The following is a 21,450-nucleotide window of genomic DNA, read 5'->3' on the forward strand; positions in this document are numbered from 1 at the left end:
GTTTCTTCTTCATAGTATATAAGCTACTATAAGCATTTAATTTCCTCCTCAATTTGGTTTATTCATTGTGACTGAAATTATTACTTTTGTTTTCTTCTTCTTCAGTATTTGAAATTTTCAGGAATTGATCAGATGCATTCTTTTGTTTCCCTTTTGGATGGCTTTTACCGTCTGATGGAAAAATGGACATTCAATGTTTGTAAAGATCTGCCAACACCCTCACTTCTTCGATTACGTGTTCTAAAGTGCCATGGTCCAGTAGGGTAAGTAACTTCTGTTAAGTTTCATATGTAGTTTGATGTATTTATTGAATCTAATTATAAATAAAGTCACAGCATTACTAAGTAATACTGTATTACGTATATATGCCATAATGCCCATGTAACTTAAAAGCGCCTCCTTACCGCATTTGGAAGAACTACAGTACGCTGTGCTCTTCAATTGGAAAAGGCCTAAGATCAATTCTCGTCATGATGGGAGGAATCTTTATATGGACTTTTTCAATTAAAGGTGAGTTAGCCGATCTCATCTGAAGGCAGCAGGGTTTTTTTCTCATGAAAAATTTGGATTTTTCATCCTGCATGCAGACAAATCGGCCCTTGAGAGTACATGCAATTTACAGACCAAAAAAAAAAAAAAGTAGTTGTGGTGGTGGGCAGTAGTTGCCGTTGATGTAGAGATTCAGTGTAGTGGTGGAGACAAAGAGGTGTACAGTGGGTATCCTCCGGCGATGAGTCTTTGGACTCCTTGGAGGTGTCACGAATAATAACTACAATCTATTTTACAAAGAAAGATCGGGGGGTGGGGGGAGGAGTGACTCAGCTGCATAATCCTTATACCTTCATCCAAGTGTTATAAGTAAATATGCTCAAATCACATTCAAAGACTGGCAAACTAAAAAGTTTCATTACTTTGGGGGGGCAGGAGATATTATAAACTATGATAATAAAATAAGGAGTTTAAAAGGAATATTGTAATTAATGTTTTCTGTTAAATTTTTGTTTCCATAATAATTTACAAGAAATACTTTTTAACTTGAAGCCAAAGGGACAATATATTATTAAGTTTAAATTTTTTAAAAATTCAAATTATCATTGCAATGATGTTACTTTAATTAGAAAAGTGTGTTTAACTCAGAACAAAAGTAGTATTTATAAGTGCAGTGAAAGAGAACTGAGAGCCACTAATATGTGGAAGAACAAGAAAGAATGAGAATATGAGTACTTGAGAGAGGGAATTAAAGTTGCAAGAAAAGGGAGAAGAGAAAATGATGAAGATGGGAATGAAAGTGATAGTGTCGATCTTAAAAAAAAGAGACGACTGTAGAATAGTGCAAACTAATATATTCTCTTCAAATGAAGAAATATGTTTCAGTGCACTCTAGGTGACTATAGCAATTTGCACATATCTTTTAGTGGAAAATTAGAACCAATATTTAATTAGAAATGTGTGTAACTTATACATGAGAGGTTCTAAAACCTGCATCATGTCAACAAATCTACTGCTCTTTCTGAACATCTGGAGTTCTGGTAACCCTGTGGAAAACAGAATGATGAAAGCTAATCCAAAGAACAAAGTTAGATGAAATGAAAAAGGGGACAGGAAGTTAGTTTTTAAGTTTGAAGCTGAACTGTCTGTGGTGGACAATCGCCTGATTATGATTTTACAAGCTTAAAGAAAAATAAAGAAAAATGATCGGGAATAATCCATAAGAGGTGCCACGAAAATACTTGTATGTATGCATATTGCAGAAATAGAATGTATCAAAAAAATGATTGAAATGAGTTACTCAGAGAGGGATTATATATCATCTGTTTGTTGTTCTTTGTTCTCTGGATAGTATTGTAAAATTATGTGTTTTTCTTATATATTCTTATCCTGGATTTTATTTCGCTTTTTGTAATCGGGGGGTTTATTTTATAATATTGTCACTTAATCTTACACGTTCCTCCTTTTGTACTCTAGATTCCTGCCTTCTGTATTCTCTACTTCTTCTGCCTGAGAGCAATGGAAAAATTTATTTAGATTTTATGACTGCGCCATCCATGCCTCAATATGGTGCAAGAAATATAGTACTTCCAGTAGGTTATTAAATCTTCCACAACATAATCTCTTAATTGTCCCCAAGTTAATTGTTTGCATTGCAGTCCTGGCCCTTTTCTCACTTACTATTTATATCAATGTTTCCCGCTTAGGTTCGTTTTTTATTTAAGATCAATGCATTGCAACTAAAATAAGATCAGGCAAAAACTTCGTTAAAATACAACATGGGATTTAATGGTCATCAAACAAGCATATAATATACACTATAAAACAGAGGTGATCCTCTGTAATTCAAAAAAGGAAACTCTAAAGACAAACTTGCATATATCTCTACTTCAAATTAATACAAGACACACATCATGTTATCTATCTAGCTCATAGAGTTATCGGTTATAAACTTCTTAATATTTGCATATATCTCTCTTTAATTAATACAAGGTGCACATTATGTTATCTATCTGTCTTAGAGAATTATCATTTAATAAACTTCTTTGTACCTGCACATATCTCTCTTCAATTAATACAATGCACACATCATGTTACCTATCTCGCTAAAAGAATCTTCACTTAACCAATTTCTTAATACCTGCATATATCTCTCTTTTTTCTATATAAGGCACGCATTATGTTATCTATCTGGCTCAAAGAAATTCTCACTTAACAAACAACTTAATACTTGAACAATCGGCATTAAGGATATGTTACGAATAGTATAACATATTTTAAACTTAAAATTTCATACAAGATTACATACAGGCGTTAATTTCAAATTCATAACCCAAAATACTTCCTAGGAATTAGCTATACTCTTTCTTAGATGCAACTATCAAAGCTATATTCATTCTTAAATGCAATCATCAAATTTCAGGCAGAGCAAGTCTCTCAAGGTTATTCTAGGTATTCACGTCCCTATACATGCAATTCTTCCAATTTCTACAACCTATTCTTATAGCTTCGCACAGTCAAAACAAAACAATAATTTAACTTACATGGGCTGTCTTCTGTTGGGTTGCACTCTCAGATCCCATTGGCTGCGACTTCCTATATTTTCTTTTCTTCGTCTTGTGTTTTCGATCTCTCCTCCTTCAGATCCTTGGGATACCGGCCGTTCATCAGGTTGTCTCGCGGGATGTGGATGATGATTTATCGGCATGTTGATACACTGGCAAAGGGTTGCTAATTGTCAGGGCCTTCACGGACTTAGATAAGTGGAACAGTTCATAGACAAATTCAGTGGTACCTCAGCTGATTCGTCATCTGGGCTGAATGACGGCTCACGGCATAGCTTCCCTCCTTGACACGTCAGGACATCACTCTCAGGCCTATCTACCAAATCGTCTCCTCATATGCTCATTTCTTCTCTGTGCCAGAAAAAAACTCCCTGTCTCTGGAAGTCCCATCTTATATTTAATCAGTTTCAAGACCCTGGGGTTCAGTTTTCTAAACCCCGTGCACTCCTTGCATGGACTTATGCGAACCCCTTACATTGTCATATGATTCCTTGTTTCTCGAACCTTTGACAAGCCCTTTCCTCTCCGTCTTCGTGTTCTAATCTCATTAAGTCAGTCAGCGGAACATCCGTTTGAATTTTGCAGCCCCCTTTTTGCATTGACTTTGAGGTCACTTAGGGTTGAACTCGTAAAAAAAACTTTCAAACGGCGTTCCGACTGTAGAGCGTTTCTCTTTAGGCTTGAAAGTTTTGCATCTTTTGTTCAAAGAGATAGCTAATTCCTGTTGGGCTGTACATATGTTATACACAATACAAAAATGTTAAAAGAAAGGACTATTTTGCAGTTAGGCAGAATCCGGGTGTTCTGGATTCTGCCTAACTGTAAAAACTCGATGTGTTTGTTATATAAAAATGTATTCTTGTTGCATCGAATTTTTACAGTATCAAGGGGGGGCAGGGTGATTATAGTTCATTACTCTAAAATGAGAACAGTATTCTGAAGTTGAACAGATTTGGAATTGACGTAATGATAGCAGTTGTACAATCGAAAAGTTGTCTTGAGCAGTAAACAACACTAAATGTTTCTGGCTAAGAGGGTTGTAGATATGGTGTATTTTTATTATGCAACATGAACTATGAGTTCAGAGACAGTATAAAGTACTCATGAAAAAATGAGTTTTCGAGAAAATTGTAAATCATAAATATGCTTCTCAGTGGGGGTCAGACCCAGAAAGATGCCAAGTTTAAGTTTTTTATGATAATTCTGTACACAAGAAGTTGTACAAGAATGAACTCATTCACATTTAATTTGAAGAGAGAGCTATATTGTGTATTTCTTTTTGAAACACAGGCTTTTTGAAGATTGTTCTGGAGGGTAGCAGTAGAATGGTTAAATGTGGAGGAGGAAGCGGTTTGTTTCAGTGGGTTTGAAGTTAAACTGTGAAGAAGAATTGAGAAGCTGCTGCGCATTTCAATGGATTTAACGAAGGGTGGAGGAATTACTTATGCCAATTCAGATGAACATTGGCAATGGAAGTTTCTGTAGAAAGATGCAAGCATCAGAAACTGTGCACTAGTATAAGAGCAGGCAGAGTGAATGGTGAGAGATTGGTCATTATTCATCCTAATTACTCTTTTCTATCAATGTAGAAGTCATTTATTTCTATATGCGTGTGTATACACACACAAGCAAGCAGCAAATGGTATATCACCATATTATTAAATACTTTAGGAGATAACTGTAGAAAGTATTTCACTGGTTGACAAAGTATATTATACTTGACGAGAAATCATATTAATCATATTATCGTCAAGCATAATATATATTATTCATAAGCAAACACAGTTTGAAAGTGTATGATCAAGGATTAAAACAAGAATATAATTTATTGTCAATTATATTTCTGGCTGTTTCTTTCATATGTTATTTCAACAGTCCTGAACTAACTTAGTTACTTACTAATTCCGTTATTATTATAATAACGGAATTAGCTCACATAAATTATTCTTTATTCGTAGAATTTTCGCCTGAGTATCACAGGCATCATCAGTACAGGTACAAAGGCTAATTAATCAATAACTGTTATGTTCGCGAAGCACAACCTAAGTAGCTAAGGTTAAATTTCCTTGGTGGTGCTTTGTGAATATAACAGTTATTGTTTAATTAGCCTTTGTACCTATACTGATGATGCCTGTGATATTCAGGCGAAAATTTTATGAATAAAGAATAGTTTACTTGAGTTAATTCCGTTATTATAATAGTAAGTAATATGTCTACTCACGGTATTTCCTTATTGAAACTAACTTAGTTATCCAGTGAATTACATACTATTCAACTTCTTTTCAGCTTATTTTGCACTCTCATGACTGAAGCTTAGTTTTGCTTTTGATCATTTTATTCTTTGCCTGGCTCATATATGCTCAATGGACAAAACATTAGTGATAGGGTTGATGGGAAGTTGACACTGGCATCTCCCATGCAGAGTGAAACATACCCATACTGATTGTATACAGTAAAGAGGCAGACATCGGGGCTTCCCAGCAGTGTATTGCAATCGATGAACATGGGTAAATGTGGCGATCTTTACCAACTTTGATTATGGACGTATTATCGGCTTAAGATAGATCATACTATCGCTTAAGTGGTAAGAACTCTAGGATTCTTGAGTGCAGCCATATCATGTCTGCCACAAGCATACCATCAATGGACTTACCAGCACCCGGTGAGCAAATGGTGGCCAACCACTTCATTGATGACTGGGGTTGACATTGACTCTATGCTCATATAGACTAACCACAGGGCAATGGTAGCACTTATCACATCCAGTTTCAATGTTGGGGTTCAAGTAGCATTGGCAAGCGAATGGCACACCGCTGTACCCTGTATTCCATGAGCTACGGGAGATGATACCCTAATCATGTACCACTGTTGACAGCTCGTCATTGGGCCTTGTGCCTTGCTTGGTGTCGGGACAGTCAAAACTAGACCTTGTATAGACAAGGATAGTTGTAGGTGGTGGGGGAGGGTATCCTGAGGAAATTTTAAATTAGTTAAAGTAGTATTGCATTTTATATATATACAGGAATACCTTGTATAGCGCGGTTTTGAACAACGCGGGTTTTATTATTACCCTAACATTCTCAGCACTGACCGGCGACTCCCAGGTGCCACAAGTGACAGTCGAGAGCCACGATTATGCAGTAGTTATTCAATTGGCTCTCACATAGACATGTTCTTTCCCCGCGGTATTTCATTATTTACGTTAATATTAGTATTTAATATTTTTTTTATTATTTAAGTATGAGTGAAGAGAGACAAAACAAAGAAGACACTATTGGAGTAACAAAAAAACTTTTCTTGGAAAGATGCGAAGCAGGGACCTACGAACGGTGGGCGAACTATAGGAGGTAATGCATCAGGTGATTTAAAATTGAAGCCACTGTTAGTGTACAGAGCAGGAAACCCAAGAGCTCTTAAGGGCTCTTTGTAAATTGTTCTTTACAAAGAACAATTTACCTGTTCATTGGCTTTCGAATAAAAAAAAAAAAAGCGTGGGTGACTCGTTCAATTTTCGAAGACTGGTTTAAAACTTGTTTTTTCTGTGAAGTTAAAAGCCATTGTAAAAAGAATGATATTCCTTTCAAAATTTTGCTTTTATTAGACAATGCGCCAGGCCATTCAACTCTGTTGACTGACTTGGATGAAAATGTCAAGATTCGTTTTTCCCCTCCAAACACAACATCAAATCTGCAGCCGATGGATCAAGGCGTTATCTCCACTTTCAAGGCTTACTATTTAAGAACTTTTGCTCAAGCTATTAAAGCTGCAGCAGAAGAAGATTCTTGGTCTTTGAGTGAATTTTGGAAGAAATTTAGTATAAAAGATGCCATTCAAAATATTTATGAATCTCAGCAAGAGGTGACTCAAAACAACATTAGAGCCATGTGGCATGATATCTTGCCACATTGTTCAAAGGACTTTGTTACCTTTTCAACACAGAAAGAGGAAATCTCAACAGAAATTGTGCAGATGGGCAAAGATCTTTATTTTACAAGTTTAGATTGTAACAATGTGAACGAATGTATTGATTCTCATTCAAATGATCTGGATGATGAAACCCTTTTGGAGTTGGAACAACAACAAGCCTATGAAGAAGACGAAGATGACCCCACTGATGTCATGGTTGAAGAATTTTCCTTTGACCTTTCAACTTTTGTGAGAAAAATTTTTCATTTTTAAAAAAATTTTTCTCCCAAATCTACTTTTTATAGATTTTGCTCGATCACAAGGTTTGGGCTCATCCTTTTGAGATATGTAATGAAGTATCTTTACATCTCTGCATGTATATACACATTTATAAAGGTTGGTCGATTGGTAGAGCCTCTGCTACTAATGGCTCAGTTAAGTAAGTTTGAGCACGGTTAGTAGTTGGAAGGGGATAATCGTTCGATGCTGTTGGCACACTCTCCCTCAATGAGTCTTTGGACTCCCTGTCAAATAATAATAATAATAAAATCGACGAAGCTTCCAACTTTCTCATAAATGCCGACCTGAATTTGGAAAGAAGCATCAAAGTGAGACAAAGACTCAATAATGCCATCAAATGCTACAGAGATCTAGTACTGTACTTGAAGAGACAAAGAAGACAAGGATGGTTCAACAAATGCTAAAAGACTACTTTAGTAAAAAGCAGTCTTTTAGTGTTACTGTATGCTTAAATTTAATATTTAATATTAAATTTAAAATTTTTTTAGTTACAAATTACTGTATGCTAAAATTGAAGCAATGTTTGTTTTGTTTACTACAAATTTTATATCAGTTTAAAAGGATTTTATTTGTTATTTAGTTAATAAAAATAGCAATTGTTTTTCGTTTTTAAACATTTTTATTATCCCAAATTTTTGTAATAAATTAAATTGAAAACCTTTATAAATAGACCTCGAACAACGCGGTTTTGCATAGCGCGGACGCTTCTTGGAACCAATTAACCGCGCTATACAAGGTATTCCTGTATCTTCTTCTTCTTTTCAGCCATTTTCTGTCCACTGCTGGACAAAGGCCTCCTCCAGCTCTTTCCACCTTTACACAATATATATATATATTTTTTTTTTTTAATCTCTCTCTCTCTTTACATGCCATGTTGTCTGACTTGATAGCAAAATACTCAGCAATGAAAATCAATTCTGTAAGTTAATTTGAATGTCTTAAAATGGTTTAAAAAAACTTATGTAGCATCATTTAGATAGAAAAAAATGACTACTCTTGAATTAGACCATGAGAGCAATAATATAGTTAATTCAGTTATTTTCCACGCTACTGGCCAGGACGTTATATACGTCCAAGTTACCATGGATGCGAAGTGCATATTAAAATTGTAATACCGTTGATATTACATTGAAATATATGATGGATACGAAGCGTATGTGGATGCGTATTTGATCCATAATGGCTGGTAAGGTAGTTAATATAGGAAGCTTAAGGATCATAAACTGAAAAAAAACATATAGCTTTTTCCAAGAATACAAAAATAAAGATACCATTAGATACCATAGTATCACTAAATATAGTCCTCACTCTCAAAAATATTTTAGAACACTGGAGAGAAGACTATTCATTTGTATCTATATGTGTGTGTGTGTAATCCCACCCATAAAAGGTAAAACTATCACACGTTTATACCATGGGTGATATATACACACACACACATACCATGGGTGGTATATATAACCAGAACTATACCTTGGGAACCAACTGTGGCATTTTTTCAATCTGGTATAGATTATGGAGGGTGGATATCTTGTATTTTTCATGTCTCATTAAAACTATGTTTTTATATGAAATTATTCTGATAAGCAATAATATAGTGTAAAAATATAATAAGTCATCTACTGTCTTTTTATTCTGGGAGTAGGCAGAACTCTTTTAGCCCTGCCTAATTTTGAAAATCCTGAAGTGACAGGTTTCTGTGTTTTCGTTGTGCTTATTCTTAATTTATATATATATATATATATCGAAGTTCATATTTACTCGGTTAATGTTATGAATATTAGTATAGTTTAAATGACTATAACACCGAGAATAAAAAAGAATAAGGTTTAATCGTGAGACACTACTAGTTTCGTTGAAAAAATCAACTTCCTCAGGTGTCAAATACAAAGAATTATATAAAAAATAACAGAAACATTATGAAATAACAACAGATCTAATGTAAAAAACTGTAGTACAGTTTAAAAAGGAAAAGTGCTGAAGTTCCAATTGAAGTAAACTACGTGTGTGAGCTATTGTGAGAGCACCAGTACTGGACGGTAGAAATGTGTGAATCAGATAAATTGTAGCTGAGGCTGTTATTCATATGGGATGAATCGAGGGATATTTCTTTAGATTCAAGTATCCTTCTCTCGAGTTCATCATAACAAGTATGCATATTGGACGTTTGGGACCAGTCTATGAGGTGTTGGCAGCTTTCATCAGAGTTTATGGAGAATAGAACGTGGCTTGAGAGAGAGCGCTGGCATGGGTCCTATTGTAGGATATGTCTCTTTTGTGTTCTTCAATACGTAAAAGGACAGATTTAGCAGTCTGACTGTGGTATGGTTTGCCACATTTGCAAATGATCTTGTAAACTCCTGGATACTGAAGAGGGAGATGTTTTACTTTAGAAAACATAGTGAAATATGTTTTAATGTTGAACTTCTTAAGAATTTTTGCCAGTTTAAGAGAGAGGGAGCTGATGTATGGCAAAGATATATATGCTCTTGGGGAAGAAGAATCTTCAATAGTAGGTGAACGACGGTGAGAGATAAATTTTTCAATGTTCTTAAGAGTGAAGCCATTGTTGAGAAAGGTTCTTTTTAGTAAATTAAGTTCATTTTTAATTTCCGTTTCGTCTATTAATAAAGATCTGGCTCGATGTGCCAGGGTTGAAATAATACCAAATTTCTGCAGAGGGTAGTGATGGGAGGAAGCATGAAGGTATCTGTCTGTGTGTGTGTGAACTTTCTAAAAATTGAGATTTTAATATTTTCAGAGCATCTTGTAAGTTTTAAGTCCAAACAAGCAAGACAGTTGTTGGATTCTAGTTCATAGGTGAATTTAATTTTCTGATGAAAGTTGTTAAGATGATCTAGAAAAATATCGAGGTTGTTTACACCGTGTTCCCAAATGAGGGAAATATCATCTATAAAATGGTACCAGATTTTGGTTTTAAATGTTGAGGAATTAATCGCCTTTTCTTTGAAGTCTTCAAGAAATATATTAGCAAGTACCAGGGAGAGCAGACTACCCATAGCTAATCCTGAGTTCTGTTTAAAGATCTTATCCTCAAATTTGAAGTATCCTGAATCTACACAGTGAGAAAGTAAGGAAAAGAATTTCTTGGATAATTTGCTCTTGAGAAGTTTGAGAACCTCTTGGGTAGAAACATTCGTAAAGAGAGAAACTACAGTGATACCTCGGCTAACAAAGATAATTCATTCTGGAATCACATTTGTTAGCCGAAATGTGATTTCTCCCTAGGTTTCTATAGAAAATCATTTAATTCGTTCTGGATGCTGCCTACTATTTAAAAATAAGTTTTATAAAATAGTAAAAAGCACACTATAAAAGGGAAAAAACTCACCTAAGGCTGAGATGAACAGCTACCCAATTAGATGAAGGAGAAAGGAAAGAAGTAGAATGAAAAGCTGACGATCTTTACACTATTATATACACTTTATTAAACTGAAAATATGTACACAACGTTTTTACTATTCTTCTTCCAAATTTTCAAAGTTTATTCAAGTGAAGTCTCCTCTTCTTCAGTAGCTGGCCTCTGTCTCTTTGCTAAAGGAGAAGTCAGAAATCTGTCCAAAGTTGATTGAACTTCTCTTTTTTTTCCAGAATGTTTTTAAGCTGATTCAGACACTTGTCTTCAACCAAGGCACAACGTCTGTTCATTTCAGCTTTGTTGGGATGCCACTTCGTAGCCAAAAACTGAAACTCTTTGCAGTAGTGCAGCATTTTTTTAATGTCACCTGTTGGCATTCTTCCCTTTTTATTGTCCTCCTCCTCTGATGAGCACTCTTTATCTTCCTTGTTTCTTTACTGATTCAGTTGCTTTTTCAACTCTTCAAGATCTTCTGTTGTCAGATCTTTTGAGTGTTCTTCAACTAATTCTTCTACATCTTCTTCATTTACCTCCAAATGTAATGCTTTGCCCAAGGAGACTATCTTATCTACAATGTCAGCATGTTCCTCAGCAGCATCTTGAACACTGGAAACAGCACTTCTTATCTTGCAGCAGCCTGGCCATAACTTTTTCCAGGCAGCATTAAGTATCCTAACTGACACTTCACCCCATGCCATTGTAATGACTTGAATAGCATGAAGGATATGATAATGATCCTTCCAGAATTCCCTCAGAGTCAGACTGGTAAATGAAGTTGCATCAAAACATTTTTGGAACATGTGTTTTGTATAGAATTTCTTAAAGTTTGATATGACCTGTTGGTCCATGGGTTGCAAAATAGATGTGGTGTTTGCAAGAAGAAATTTTATCTTGATGAAGTTAAATTTTGCCTCTAAATCTTCTTCCAAGCCAGGTGGATGCCCTGGAGCATTGTCCAGAAGAAGCACAGCCTTTTCAGGCAAGTTTTCTTCTCTCAGGTACTTTTTCACCATGGGTCCAAACACCTCCACGATCCACTCTGTGAATATGCTTCTTGTTACCCATGCCTTGGTGTTTGACTTCCAATAAACACTAAGCATTTGCTTGCAAACATTCTCCTTCTTGAAAATTCTTGGTATCTCAGAGTGGTAGACCAACATTAGTTTAATTTTGAGATCACCATTTGCATTAGTACAAAATAAAAGAGTTATTCTATTTTTCATAGGTTTGTACCCTGGCATACACTTCTCTTCTTTTGTGATGAAAGTTCTTTTGGGCATTTGCTTCCAGAACAACCCAATTTCGTCACTTGTTCTGGCTTGTATCTATGAATGATAGTCAACTCCTGAAATTCTCTAACAAACTTCTCAGCCGCCTCTTTATTTGCACTGGCTCCTTCTCCTTGTTTAATTACACTATGGATCCCTGACCTTCTCTTGAACTTCTCAAACCATCCTCTGCTTCCTTTGAATTCTTCCTCTGCTGTACTGTGTCCTGCCACATTTTTCTTCAAATTTTCATAAATCGTTCTGGCTTTGCTGCAGATCATCTCTTGAGTCATAGTGTCACCAGCCATTTGACGCTCATTTATCCAGATCATCAGAAGCTTTTCCATTTCTTCATTCACAGACCTTCTTTGGGATCAAGAGGCCAAGGTCTTCACACCAGCTGCAACTGAAGCTGCCTTAATCTGCTCCTCCTTCTTCAAAATTGTAGCTATTGATGATGATGCTATGCCATGCTTGACTGCTAAATCCACAATTCTGACTCCTCTTTCATATGCTGAATTATTTCTTTCTTTTGCTCAATTGTGAGCAACTTTCTGCTTCCCTTTTGTTTGTCGCTTACGTTTTTTGGACCCATTGTCAAGAAAATTTTTTTCTGAAAAATATAAAAGAAATATGACATATAGCATATTATTTATTTAATTAGATAAGAATAGAATTTAGTAATTATAAATTAATCCCCCATAGTAGAATTTAGCCAAGTAAAGAATAAATGCTATCGCACTTACCTCTCGCATTCACAGCCACAGGGAGCGTGCACCGTACTGACACTGGTACGAGGCATCTAACTTCTCGCTGTCTCGAACGTAAACAACCCGATCAGATTTGTGCGTCTTCCCTATGTGATGTGGTCAGCTCATCTCTTTGTCACACACATACAGATGGAAAAGATAAGCTCCTGGAATGGCCCGACCGGTCATGCTTGTTGCTTTATGTTAGCACGCACATCCACTAAAACATTCATTAGCCGAGTCCAAAAATCAGCAAAAAAATCTTTGTTAGCCGAAAAATTTTGTTAGCAGGGTCACTTGTTAGCCGAGGTATCACTGTATATCGAAACCAGCCATTAAATCTGATTTGTTAAGTTTGAAGTCTTTGATTTTATATTCGAAGTCAGCTGTATTTTTTATAATAATAGAAGGATTTCCCTGTTAGGTTCTTCAAAAAAGATGCAAGAATGTTCCTACTCAAGAAGTCCTCAATCTTTTCAAGAGCAAATTATCCAAGAAATTCTTTTCCTTACTTGTAAATTCACTGTGTAAATTCAGGATACTTCAAATTTGAGGTATAAACAGAACTCAGGATTAGCTATGGGTAGTTTGCTCTCACTGGTACGTGCTAATATATTTCTTAAAGCTTCAAAGAAAAGGCGATTAATTCCTCAACATTTAAACCCAAAATCTGGTACCATTTTATAGATGTTTTCATTTGGGAATGCAGTTTAAACAACCTCGATATTTTTCTAGATCATCTTAACAACTTTCATCAGAAAATTAAATTCACCTTCTTCCTCTTCTTCTGCAGCTTCTCCCACTTAAGTGGAGTCACTGTAGATGATGAGTCTCCTCCACATCCTCCTGTCTTGGGCTGTCACCACATCCAAGTTCTTCATCATCAAGTCCTCTTCTACCAGCTCCCTCCATCTCTTCTTTGGCCACCCACGCTTCCTCCTTCCTTGCACATCCATCTGCATGACTCTTCTTCCCACATATTCGTCCTCCCTCCTCATCACATGACCAAACCATCTCAACCTTGCCTCCTGAATCTTCGCTCCTAAGTTCATAACTTTCACTGTTCCCCTCACATAGTCATTTCTCAGATGATCCTTTCTGGTCACACCACACATCCACCTAAGCATTCTCATCTCTGCTACTTCCATCCTGCTGATGTTATTTTTCCTCATGGCCACAGTTTCTATAGCATACGTCATAGCTGGCCTCACTACTGTCCTATAGATTTTGCCTTTCAGATTGATTGGCACCCTCTTATTGCATAACACTCCAGCCATCTCCCTCCAGTTCCTCCAACCCGCTTGTATCCTGCATCCCACTTCCTTCTCAGCTCCTCCATCTTCTTCCACTGTTGAACCTAAGTATCTAAAGTCCCTCACCTTCCTGATGACATTTCCTTCCAGCTCCAGGTCTGTCTCCTGGCCGCTGCCCACTGTGCAACACATATACTCTGTCTTAGTTCTGCTCAGTCTCATACCCCTCTCTTCCAGTACTTTTCTCCATCTTTCCAGTTTAGTTTATGCTTTTTGTCTTGAATCTGCACGCAGCAAGATGTCATCTGCATACAATATTGTCCAAGGTGCATCTTCTCTCACCTCTCCGTCACCACCTCCATCATAATGTTAAACAGAAACGGACTTAATGCTGACCCTTGATGCAAGCCAGCTGTTATTGAAAACTTTCTGTCTGTCCCAGATAGGTCCAAACACTTGTCTTCACATTTCTGTACATCTCCCACACCAACCTGACATATTTCTCCAGAACCTTCTTCTCCCTCAGACACCTTCAGACTTCTTGCCTTAGCACTCTATCGTATGCTTTCTCCAGATCAATAAATGCCAGATGTAGCTCCCGTTGTTTCTCTCGAAACTTTTCCATCATCTGCTGTAAACCAAATATAGCATCTGTTGTTGATCTACAACACATGAAGCCAAATTGTTCCTTTGCAATCTCCACCTCCTTGCTCAATCTTCCATCAAGAATCCTTTCTAGGATTTTCATTGTGTGGGACATCAACTTTATTCCTCTGTAATTTTTACAGTCTTGTGCATCCCCTTTACCCTTGTAGATTGGGACATGCATACTCTCCCTCCATTCCTCGAGTATATTTTCCTGTTGGCAAACTTTCATGAACATGTCCCACAGCAGGTCAGTTCTTTCTTCCCCCAGTGCCTTCCATGCCTTCACTGGAATCCTGTCGGGGCCTACCGATTTTTCATTCCTCATCCACTTCATGGCCTCCGTCACTTCCACTCTACCGATGTTCTGCACCATCCCTTCGGAAGGCTGCCCATCTCCTCTGTGAGTCCTTGCTTCCTCATGCAAAAGTCCCTCAAAGTATATTCTCCATCTGTTTCTTATGTCCACATCCCTCCATAATATTCTTTCTTCAGTGTCTTATTAGAAAATAAGAAATAGAATTAGAATCCAACAACTGTCTTGCTTTTTTGGACTTAAAATTTACAAGATGCTCTGAAAATATCAAAATCTCAATTTTTAGAAAGCCCACACACACAGACAGATACCTTCATGCATCCTCCCATCACTACCCTCCACAGAAATTTGGTATTATTTCAACCCTGGCACATCGAGCCAGATCTTTATTAATAGACGAAACGGAAATTAAAAATGAACTTAATTTACTAAAAAGGTCCTTTCTCAACAATGGCTTCACTCTTAAGAACATTGAAAAATTTATCTCTCACCGTCGTTCACATACTATTGAAGATTCTTCTTCCCCAAGAGCATATATATCTTTGCCATACATCAGCTCCCTCTCTCCCAAACTGGCAAAAATTCTTAAGAAGTTCAACATTAAAACCTATTTCTCTACGTTTCCTAAACTTCGCTCCATACTTAGTAGACCTAAAGTAAAACATCTCCCTCTTCAGTATCCAGGAGTTTACAAGATCATTTGTGAAGTGGCAAACCATACTACGCTCAGACTGCTAAATCTGTCCTTTTACATATTGAAGAACACAAAAGAGACATATCCTACAGTAGGGTCCATGCCACGTTTTATTCTCCATAAATTCCGACGAAAGCCACCAACACCTCATAGACTGGTCCCAAATGTCCAATATGCATACTTATGATGAACTTGAGAAGGATACTTGAATGTAAAGAAATATCCCTTGATTCATCCCATATGAATAACAGCCTCGGCTACAATTTATCCGATTCACACGTTTCTACTGTCCAGTATTGACGCTCTCGTGATAGCTCATGCAAGTAGTTCACTTCAGTTGGAACTTCTGCACATATTACTTTTTAAACTGTACTACAGTCTTTTACATTAGATTTGTTGTTATTTTATAATGTTTCTGTTATTTTTTATATAATTCTTTGTATTTGACACCTGAGGAAGTTGATTTTTTCAACAAAACTAGTAGTGTCTCATGATTAAACCTTATTCTTTTTTTTATTCTCGGTGTTATAGTCATTTAAACTATATTAATATTCATATATATATATATATATATATATATATATATATATGTAGAAAGTATTTTACCTTGGGTATAATAAATGTTAAGAATACCAAGCAATTTTTTAAACCTGGTTTTACTCCATTTCCCAAGTAAGCAAACAGACAAATAAGTCAAGTTTGCGCCTGCAAGTGATGCAAGTCTAGCTGATCCTACAGGTAGTGCAAGACCAGGGCAACTCGTGGCAAAGGTGGCATAAGCTCCGATCACTAATCTTTATATTTACCCTTAATGCCAAAACACATCTCCAAGAAAGAGATGTATGATGTTTTGTATTAAAGGCAAGAGGCCACTACCCAGACCGGTTTCGACCTTTATTGAGGTCTCATCAGTGGGAGCTAGGCTAGAAATACAAAGATTTAGTAATACAGAGCTCATAAGTATTTTACCAGAACAAGTTGCCATAAGGTATATTCTTAACATTTATTATACCCAAGGTAAAATACTTTCTACATTTATATCTCCTCCAGAGATTTTTAATAAGGTTAAAACACCTTATGGCAACTTGTTCTGGTAAAATACTTATGAGCTCTGTATTACTAAATCTTTGTATTTCTAGCCTAGCTCCCACTGATGAGACCTCAATAAAGGTCGAAACCGGTCTGGGTAGTGGCCTCTTGCCTTTAATACAAAACATCATACATCTCTTTCTTGGAGATGTGTTTTGGCATTAAGGGTAAATATAAAGATTAGTGATCGGAGCTTATGCCACCTTTGCCACGAGTTGCCCTGGTCTTGCACTACCTGTAGGATCAGCTAGACTTGCATCACTTGCAGGTGCAAACTTGACTTATTTGTCTGTTTGCTTACTTGGGAAATGGAGTAAAACCAGGTTTAAAAAATTGCTTGGTATTCTTAATATATATATATATATATATATATATACTATATTTTAATATGATAAGAGCACGTTCTTTGTTGTTACATTTTGAGGTACTTGATAGAGAAATGAAATAATAGTACTTGATCACATTAAGATTTGTAACCTCTTTTCTGTTTGCTTTCTGTGTCATCATTTATTAATTGGTATGTGTACATATATGCCACCATTAAATCATTTAAAGATTTTTTCCCTTCTAGAATCTGTTTCAGTGATGTAACATTTATTTCATTGACATATTCTTCCTAAGATCAAAATATCATACAGTGTGTTATCTTTCACAAATACTGCATTTGTTGGTACTTCAAAATTAATTTGCTTCTTTTTTTTTTTAGTTGTCAATTTGCCTATCAAAAGCTGAAAGAAAAATGCCACAATGAACCAGGGAGTTTTCTCTTAAGAGAAAGTACATCCAGTTATGATGAATATCGCCTTGATGTTTGTGGACCAGCTTTATCTGATGGTAACACAGGAAGACCTCAGACTTTTCGCATCTGTCAAGAGGAAAATGGGGAATATTTTCTAATTGGGGCCAGTGAGCCTGAGGAGAGGTTTTCTTCTATTCCAAAACTTATTGCATATTACAGTAAATGCCATGGAGATCTGGAGCTCAAAAGATGTATACCTCCATCTGAATATGGTACTTAAGGAAATTTCATCATTAAATTGATTATTACATATTTTCAAAGCCTATAGACTCCTTTTTCAACTGTTAAATATAATTCTTTTCATAATGTATGTGTGTGCACGTGTTTGTGCACATATGTGCGTTACATACTGAGTCACTTTAATTAAATTGTGCATACTCAAAACTGTTGAGACCAAGTATTGAAGATTATACAACACGTGATTTGACAAGTGCATAAATGCACTAAACCTGATATCAAAATGGATGTGTTAATCTCAACTCTATGCTTTAGACAAATAATGTTATACTCCTGAATAAATCCAATACAAGCCTGCAAGACTCCCTGAATTAAACTGAATAACAGTTGTTATACATTTTCTTGCGAAAATCAGCAATAAATAGACAAACTATGAAAATAAGTAGAAACTTTGAAAACATTTCTGCTTATTGCATCCCGAATGGAGAACCTATTAAACAAGTATAACATTTCAGCTAATTAGGCACAATTTTTAATGAAGATGGCAAATTAAATATGAAAATAAACAACTGAATTAGCAAAGTTGGTATGATATGACAGGAATTCAACTGAATAAATTTATATGGATAATGCTAATAAATCAAATAATATTTACAGTAATTATATACATAGCTTATCTAGCAACATATAAAGACAAATTATATTGTGAATTAAAGTTAAGTCATTCTCACACACTTTCTTTCAATAATACAGGGTTAGCCTAAAAGAAATAGACAGTTTAAACGCTTTATAAATTGAAATTTGTTTGTTACATCAGAAATATTTGTTGTGTTACAAAAGGGTCACACATAGAACACTTGTAACTTACCCATGTAAACTTCAGGACATGCTCTTCAAACCATGTAAGTATTTCAGCCATACTATTAAAACTCTTCTTTCTGTAAAACTTTGAAAGTGTCTATTTCTTTTAGGCTAATGTGCATGCAATCTTGTCATCTGCACCATCAGTAAATTACCCACTAATTTCTAAGTGGTTTAACTCTTAATTTCAAAATAAAAAAAACACTGAATTAAATTTGAATTAAGCTACAAAATCAGACTTGCAGACAGGTACGGTATATCCCATATATAACTTATCCTATCCTTATAAATGTACATGGCTCCTTATAATGGTAACTTCTTAACCATTTAAACTTATTAAAAGATTGACTCATCAGACATGTTTTTAACTAAAAGAAAAATCTTTTATTTACAAAAAGAATACTAGTATATACATCATAAAATCAATATAACTTAACTACAAATGCCAATATTCTTCAGATCATAACATAAAAAAACACTTTATGTATACAACTTGTTTTCAGTGATATAAGCTAACAGTTGTTATCCTTTATGAACTTCATAAAGTATAATAACTAAAACTGGACTTTAGTTTTAGTTTCTTGCTTCCTACAGAACTTTTATTCACTTGAATTCACACAGAAGGTTGTATTTCTCTACAAGAGAATTCTTCTTTATTTCTATACAAACAGAATACTACAGAAATACAACCTTAAAGCCACCTTTTTAAACCTCCTGCAAAATTAAAGAACTTACTCAACTCATTCAAGGATCCACTTGCTCACCCTGGAATATTCATTGCACTATTTGTAATTTGGCCTATATAGGAGAAACAGGACACACAATTCCTATCAGAAAAAAAGGAATATAAACGTTACATTACATTTAATAACTATGGTAAAGCCGACCTTTTTGATCATGCCCTGAATACTCTACATAGAATGGACTAGAAAGGCACTTGTTGTTTACATCACACCAAAACGTGGTATGAACGTAAATTTAAGGAGGTCTGTGAAATTCTTATCAACCACTCTAATCTTAACAATAATGATGGTCTAAAAATTCCAAGAATATGAAAGGGCACATATTCTACCGACATAACCTTTCTGCCTAAGAGTCAATTATAAATAGGACTGTAGGTAATCCAGGATCTTAAGTCTAATATAACAACTCCCATGTTAAATTAGGACATCACTTTTGTTGTAATAAAACTATCTATATGAAATTGTTCTCTGATGTTGTCATAAGTAGCTTTGATGTAGTTATTTTATTTTATTTTTATTTTTTTCACTAGAGGTCAAGCCAGTAGAATAACCATTGATCAAATCATTCTCTATTTGGCATACTGTGTGAAATGTAATATAGCTTGTCTCTATATACATATACGTGTATACTCCAGATGATGACCTTAATATGAAGATCAAAATGTCAGGAAATTAAAATAATTATTTCTGATACGGTTGTAGTTGACTGAAATAATTTGTCTGAAATTAGAGAAAACTCACAGTCCAATTACAAAGGACTGAAGGCAGACCATAAGATGGCAATTTGCTGAGAAGGTCTTTGATCATAAACTCTATTAGATGCTTTGGAAATGTCAAGCATAACTGCACAGGTTTCTCTAAATTTTTCTGTGGCACATGTCCATAGGCAGGTAATGTAGGTCAAGAGATATGCTCTGAATCTTGATTTGCAAAATCTATATTGATGGTTGCTGATTAGTTGATAATTCTCCAGATGTCAAAGAAGTTGACTGCTGATGACCTTCTCGATTGCTTTGGACACTAAGGTGAGAGCAGCAGGTCGATAGTTGGATGGTAGGCAAAGCATCTTTTTTTTTTAAGGTGGGTGCCATCTGAGTATATTGAGAAAGAGCAGATGTTGGTTTAGGAGCACAACTGGTAGGATTCCATTGATGGAACTAGAAGGCTTCTAGTTCCATCAGGACTAGAAGCCTTTTTTTGGTATCCAAGTCCTTCAAGATTCTTTTAATGTCTTTCTAGTGAGAGACTACAGAAGACATACAAATACAGTTTTTCAAGTAAAGAAGCTAATGATTTGCCTTTGTCATCAATGTAAGAGGGAGAGTATGCCAGGAGGTCAACCTTATCTTTAGGTGGTGTTGCAATGCTGCCATTTGGGTGAGAAAGAGGTGCTAGCACAGATAGACAAAAGTTACATCCAACAGCTTTTGTGAGGTACAAGAATCGTGACTGCCACCATTGGCACAGGTACCGAGATTTCTACATTTAACCCTATAAAAATTAGGTTTTCTCTTTAATGATTGTTTTGCAAGTATCACAGGCTAGTGTATGCTGTGAAAACGAAGGCTGATATTTTTGTCTCAAGCCATTTATGATAAGCTGTTTTCTTTATTTGTACCAGATAGACAAACTTTTTAGAAAACCATGACTTAAATGTAGGGTAGGAATGAAATCTTCCAATCCAGCATGGGTAATTTCTGTAACAAGATCACAACAAGTATCTGGATCTGAAGAACAGAAACAGTGTCTGACTATGGAAAGAAGATGTAAAAGTCGTGGAGCTCTTCCTGCTTAGCATTGTTGTATTGCAAAACTACATGAGCAATTCTACATTCTACTAGAGATGAAACTTAGATGAGATTATGATCTGAATTGCTAAGAGCAGTAGTTTACATGAAAGGAGAACTAGTCAAGAAAGGATCCAAAGTGTTTGGTGAGTGGAGAAAATTATCAGGGTTTCAGGTTGGGAGATGGATGATTTGTTTTACACCCTCTGTCTTCAAAAAGAAACCGAACTTTTGATAGAAAATAAAACACAGGCCAATTATAATTATTCAAATCATTTATTTCAATCAATCTACTCTCCCTCAGCTTCAATACAGCATTTGGCACAGTCAATTAATTCGTTAAATGAGTTTTTTATATCAGTTTTTGGGATACTGTTGAGGGTCGTGGTTACTGCCTCTTGAACGTCTTCAATGGTGTCGTATAGCGTTCC

At 35.7% G+C, this 21,450-nt stretch overlaps 1 protein-coding gene across 1 annotated transcript in view; it reads left to right on the plus strand.

Annotated features, from left to right (window-relative positions):
• The window catches only part of hop (tyrosine-protein kinase hopscotch), a 251,815-nt gene that overhangs the window by 101,235 nt on the left and 129,130 nt on the right, over window positions 1-21,450 (plus strand). The window contains exons 7-8 of the mRNA XM_090401853.1: window positions 106-263; window positions 17,359-17,663. Coding sequence (XP_090257979.1) covers window positions 106-263; window positions 17,359-17,663 — 463 coding nt within the window. The remainder of the gene's footprint in view (window positions 1-105; window positions 264-17,358; window positions 17,664-21,450) is intronic.

Source organism: Typopeltis vanoorti, chromosome 12 (genome assembly GCF_054136105.1).
Source record: "Typopeltis vanoorti isolate ZY-2024b chromosome 12, IOZ_Tvanoo_1.0, whole genome shotgun sequence".
Taxonomy (NCBI): domain Eukaryota; kingdom Metazoa; phylum Arthropoda; class Arachnida; order Uropygi; family Thelyphonidae; genus Typopeltis; species Typopeltis vanoorti.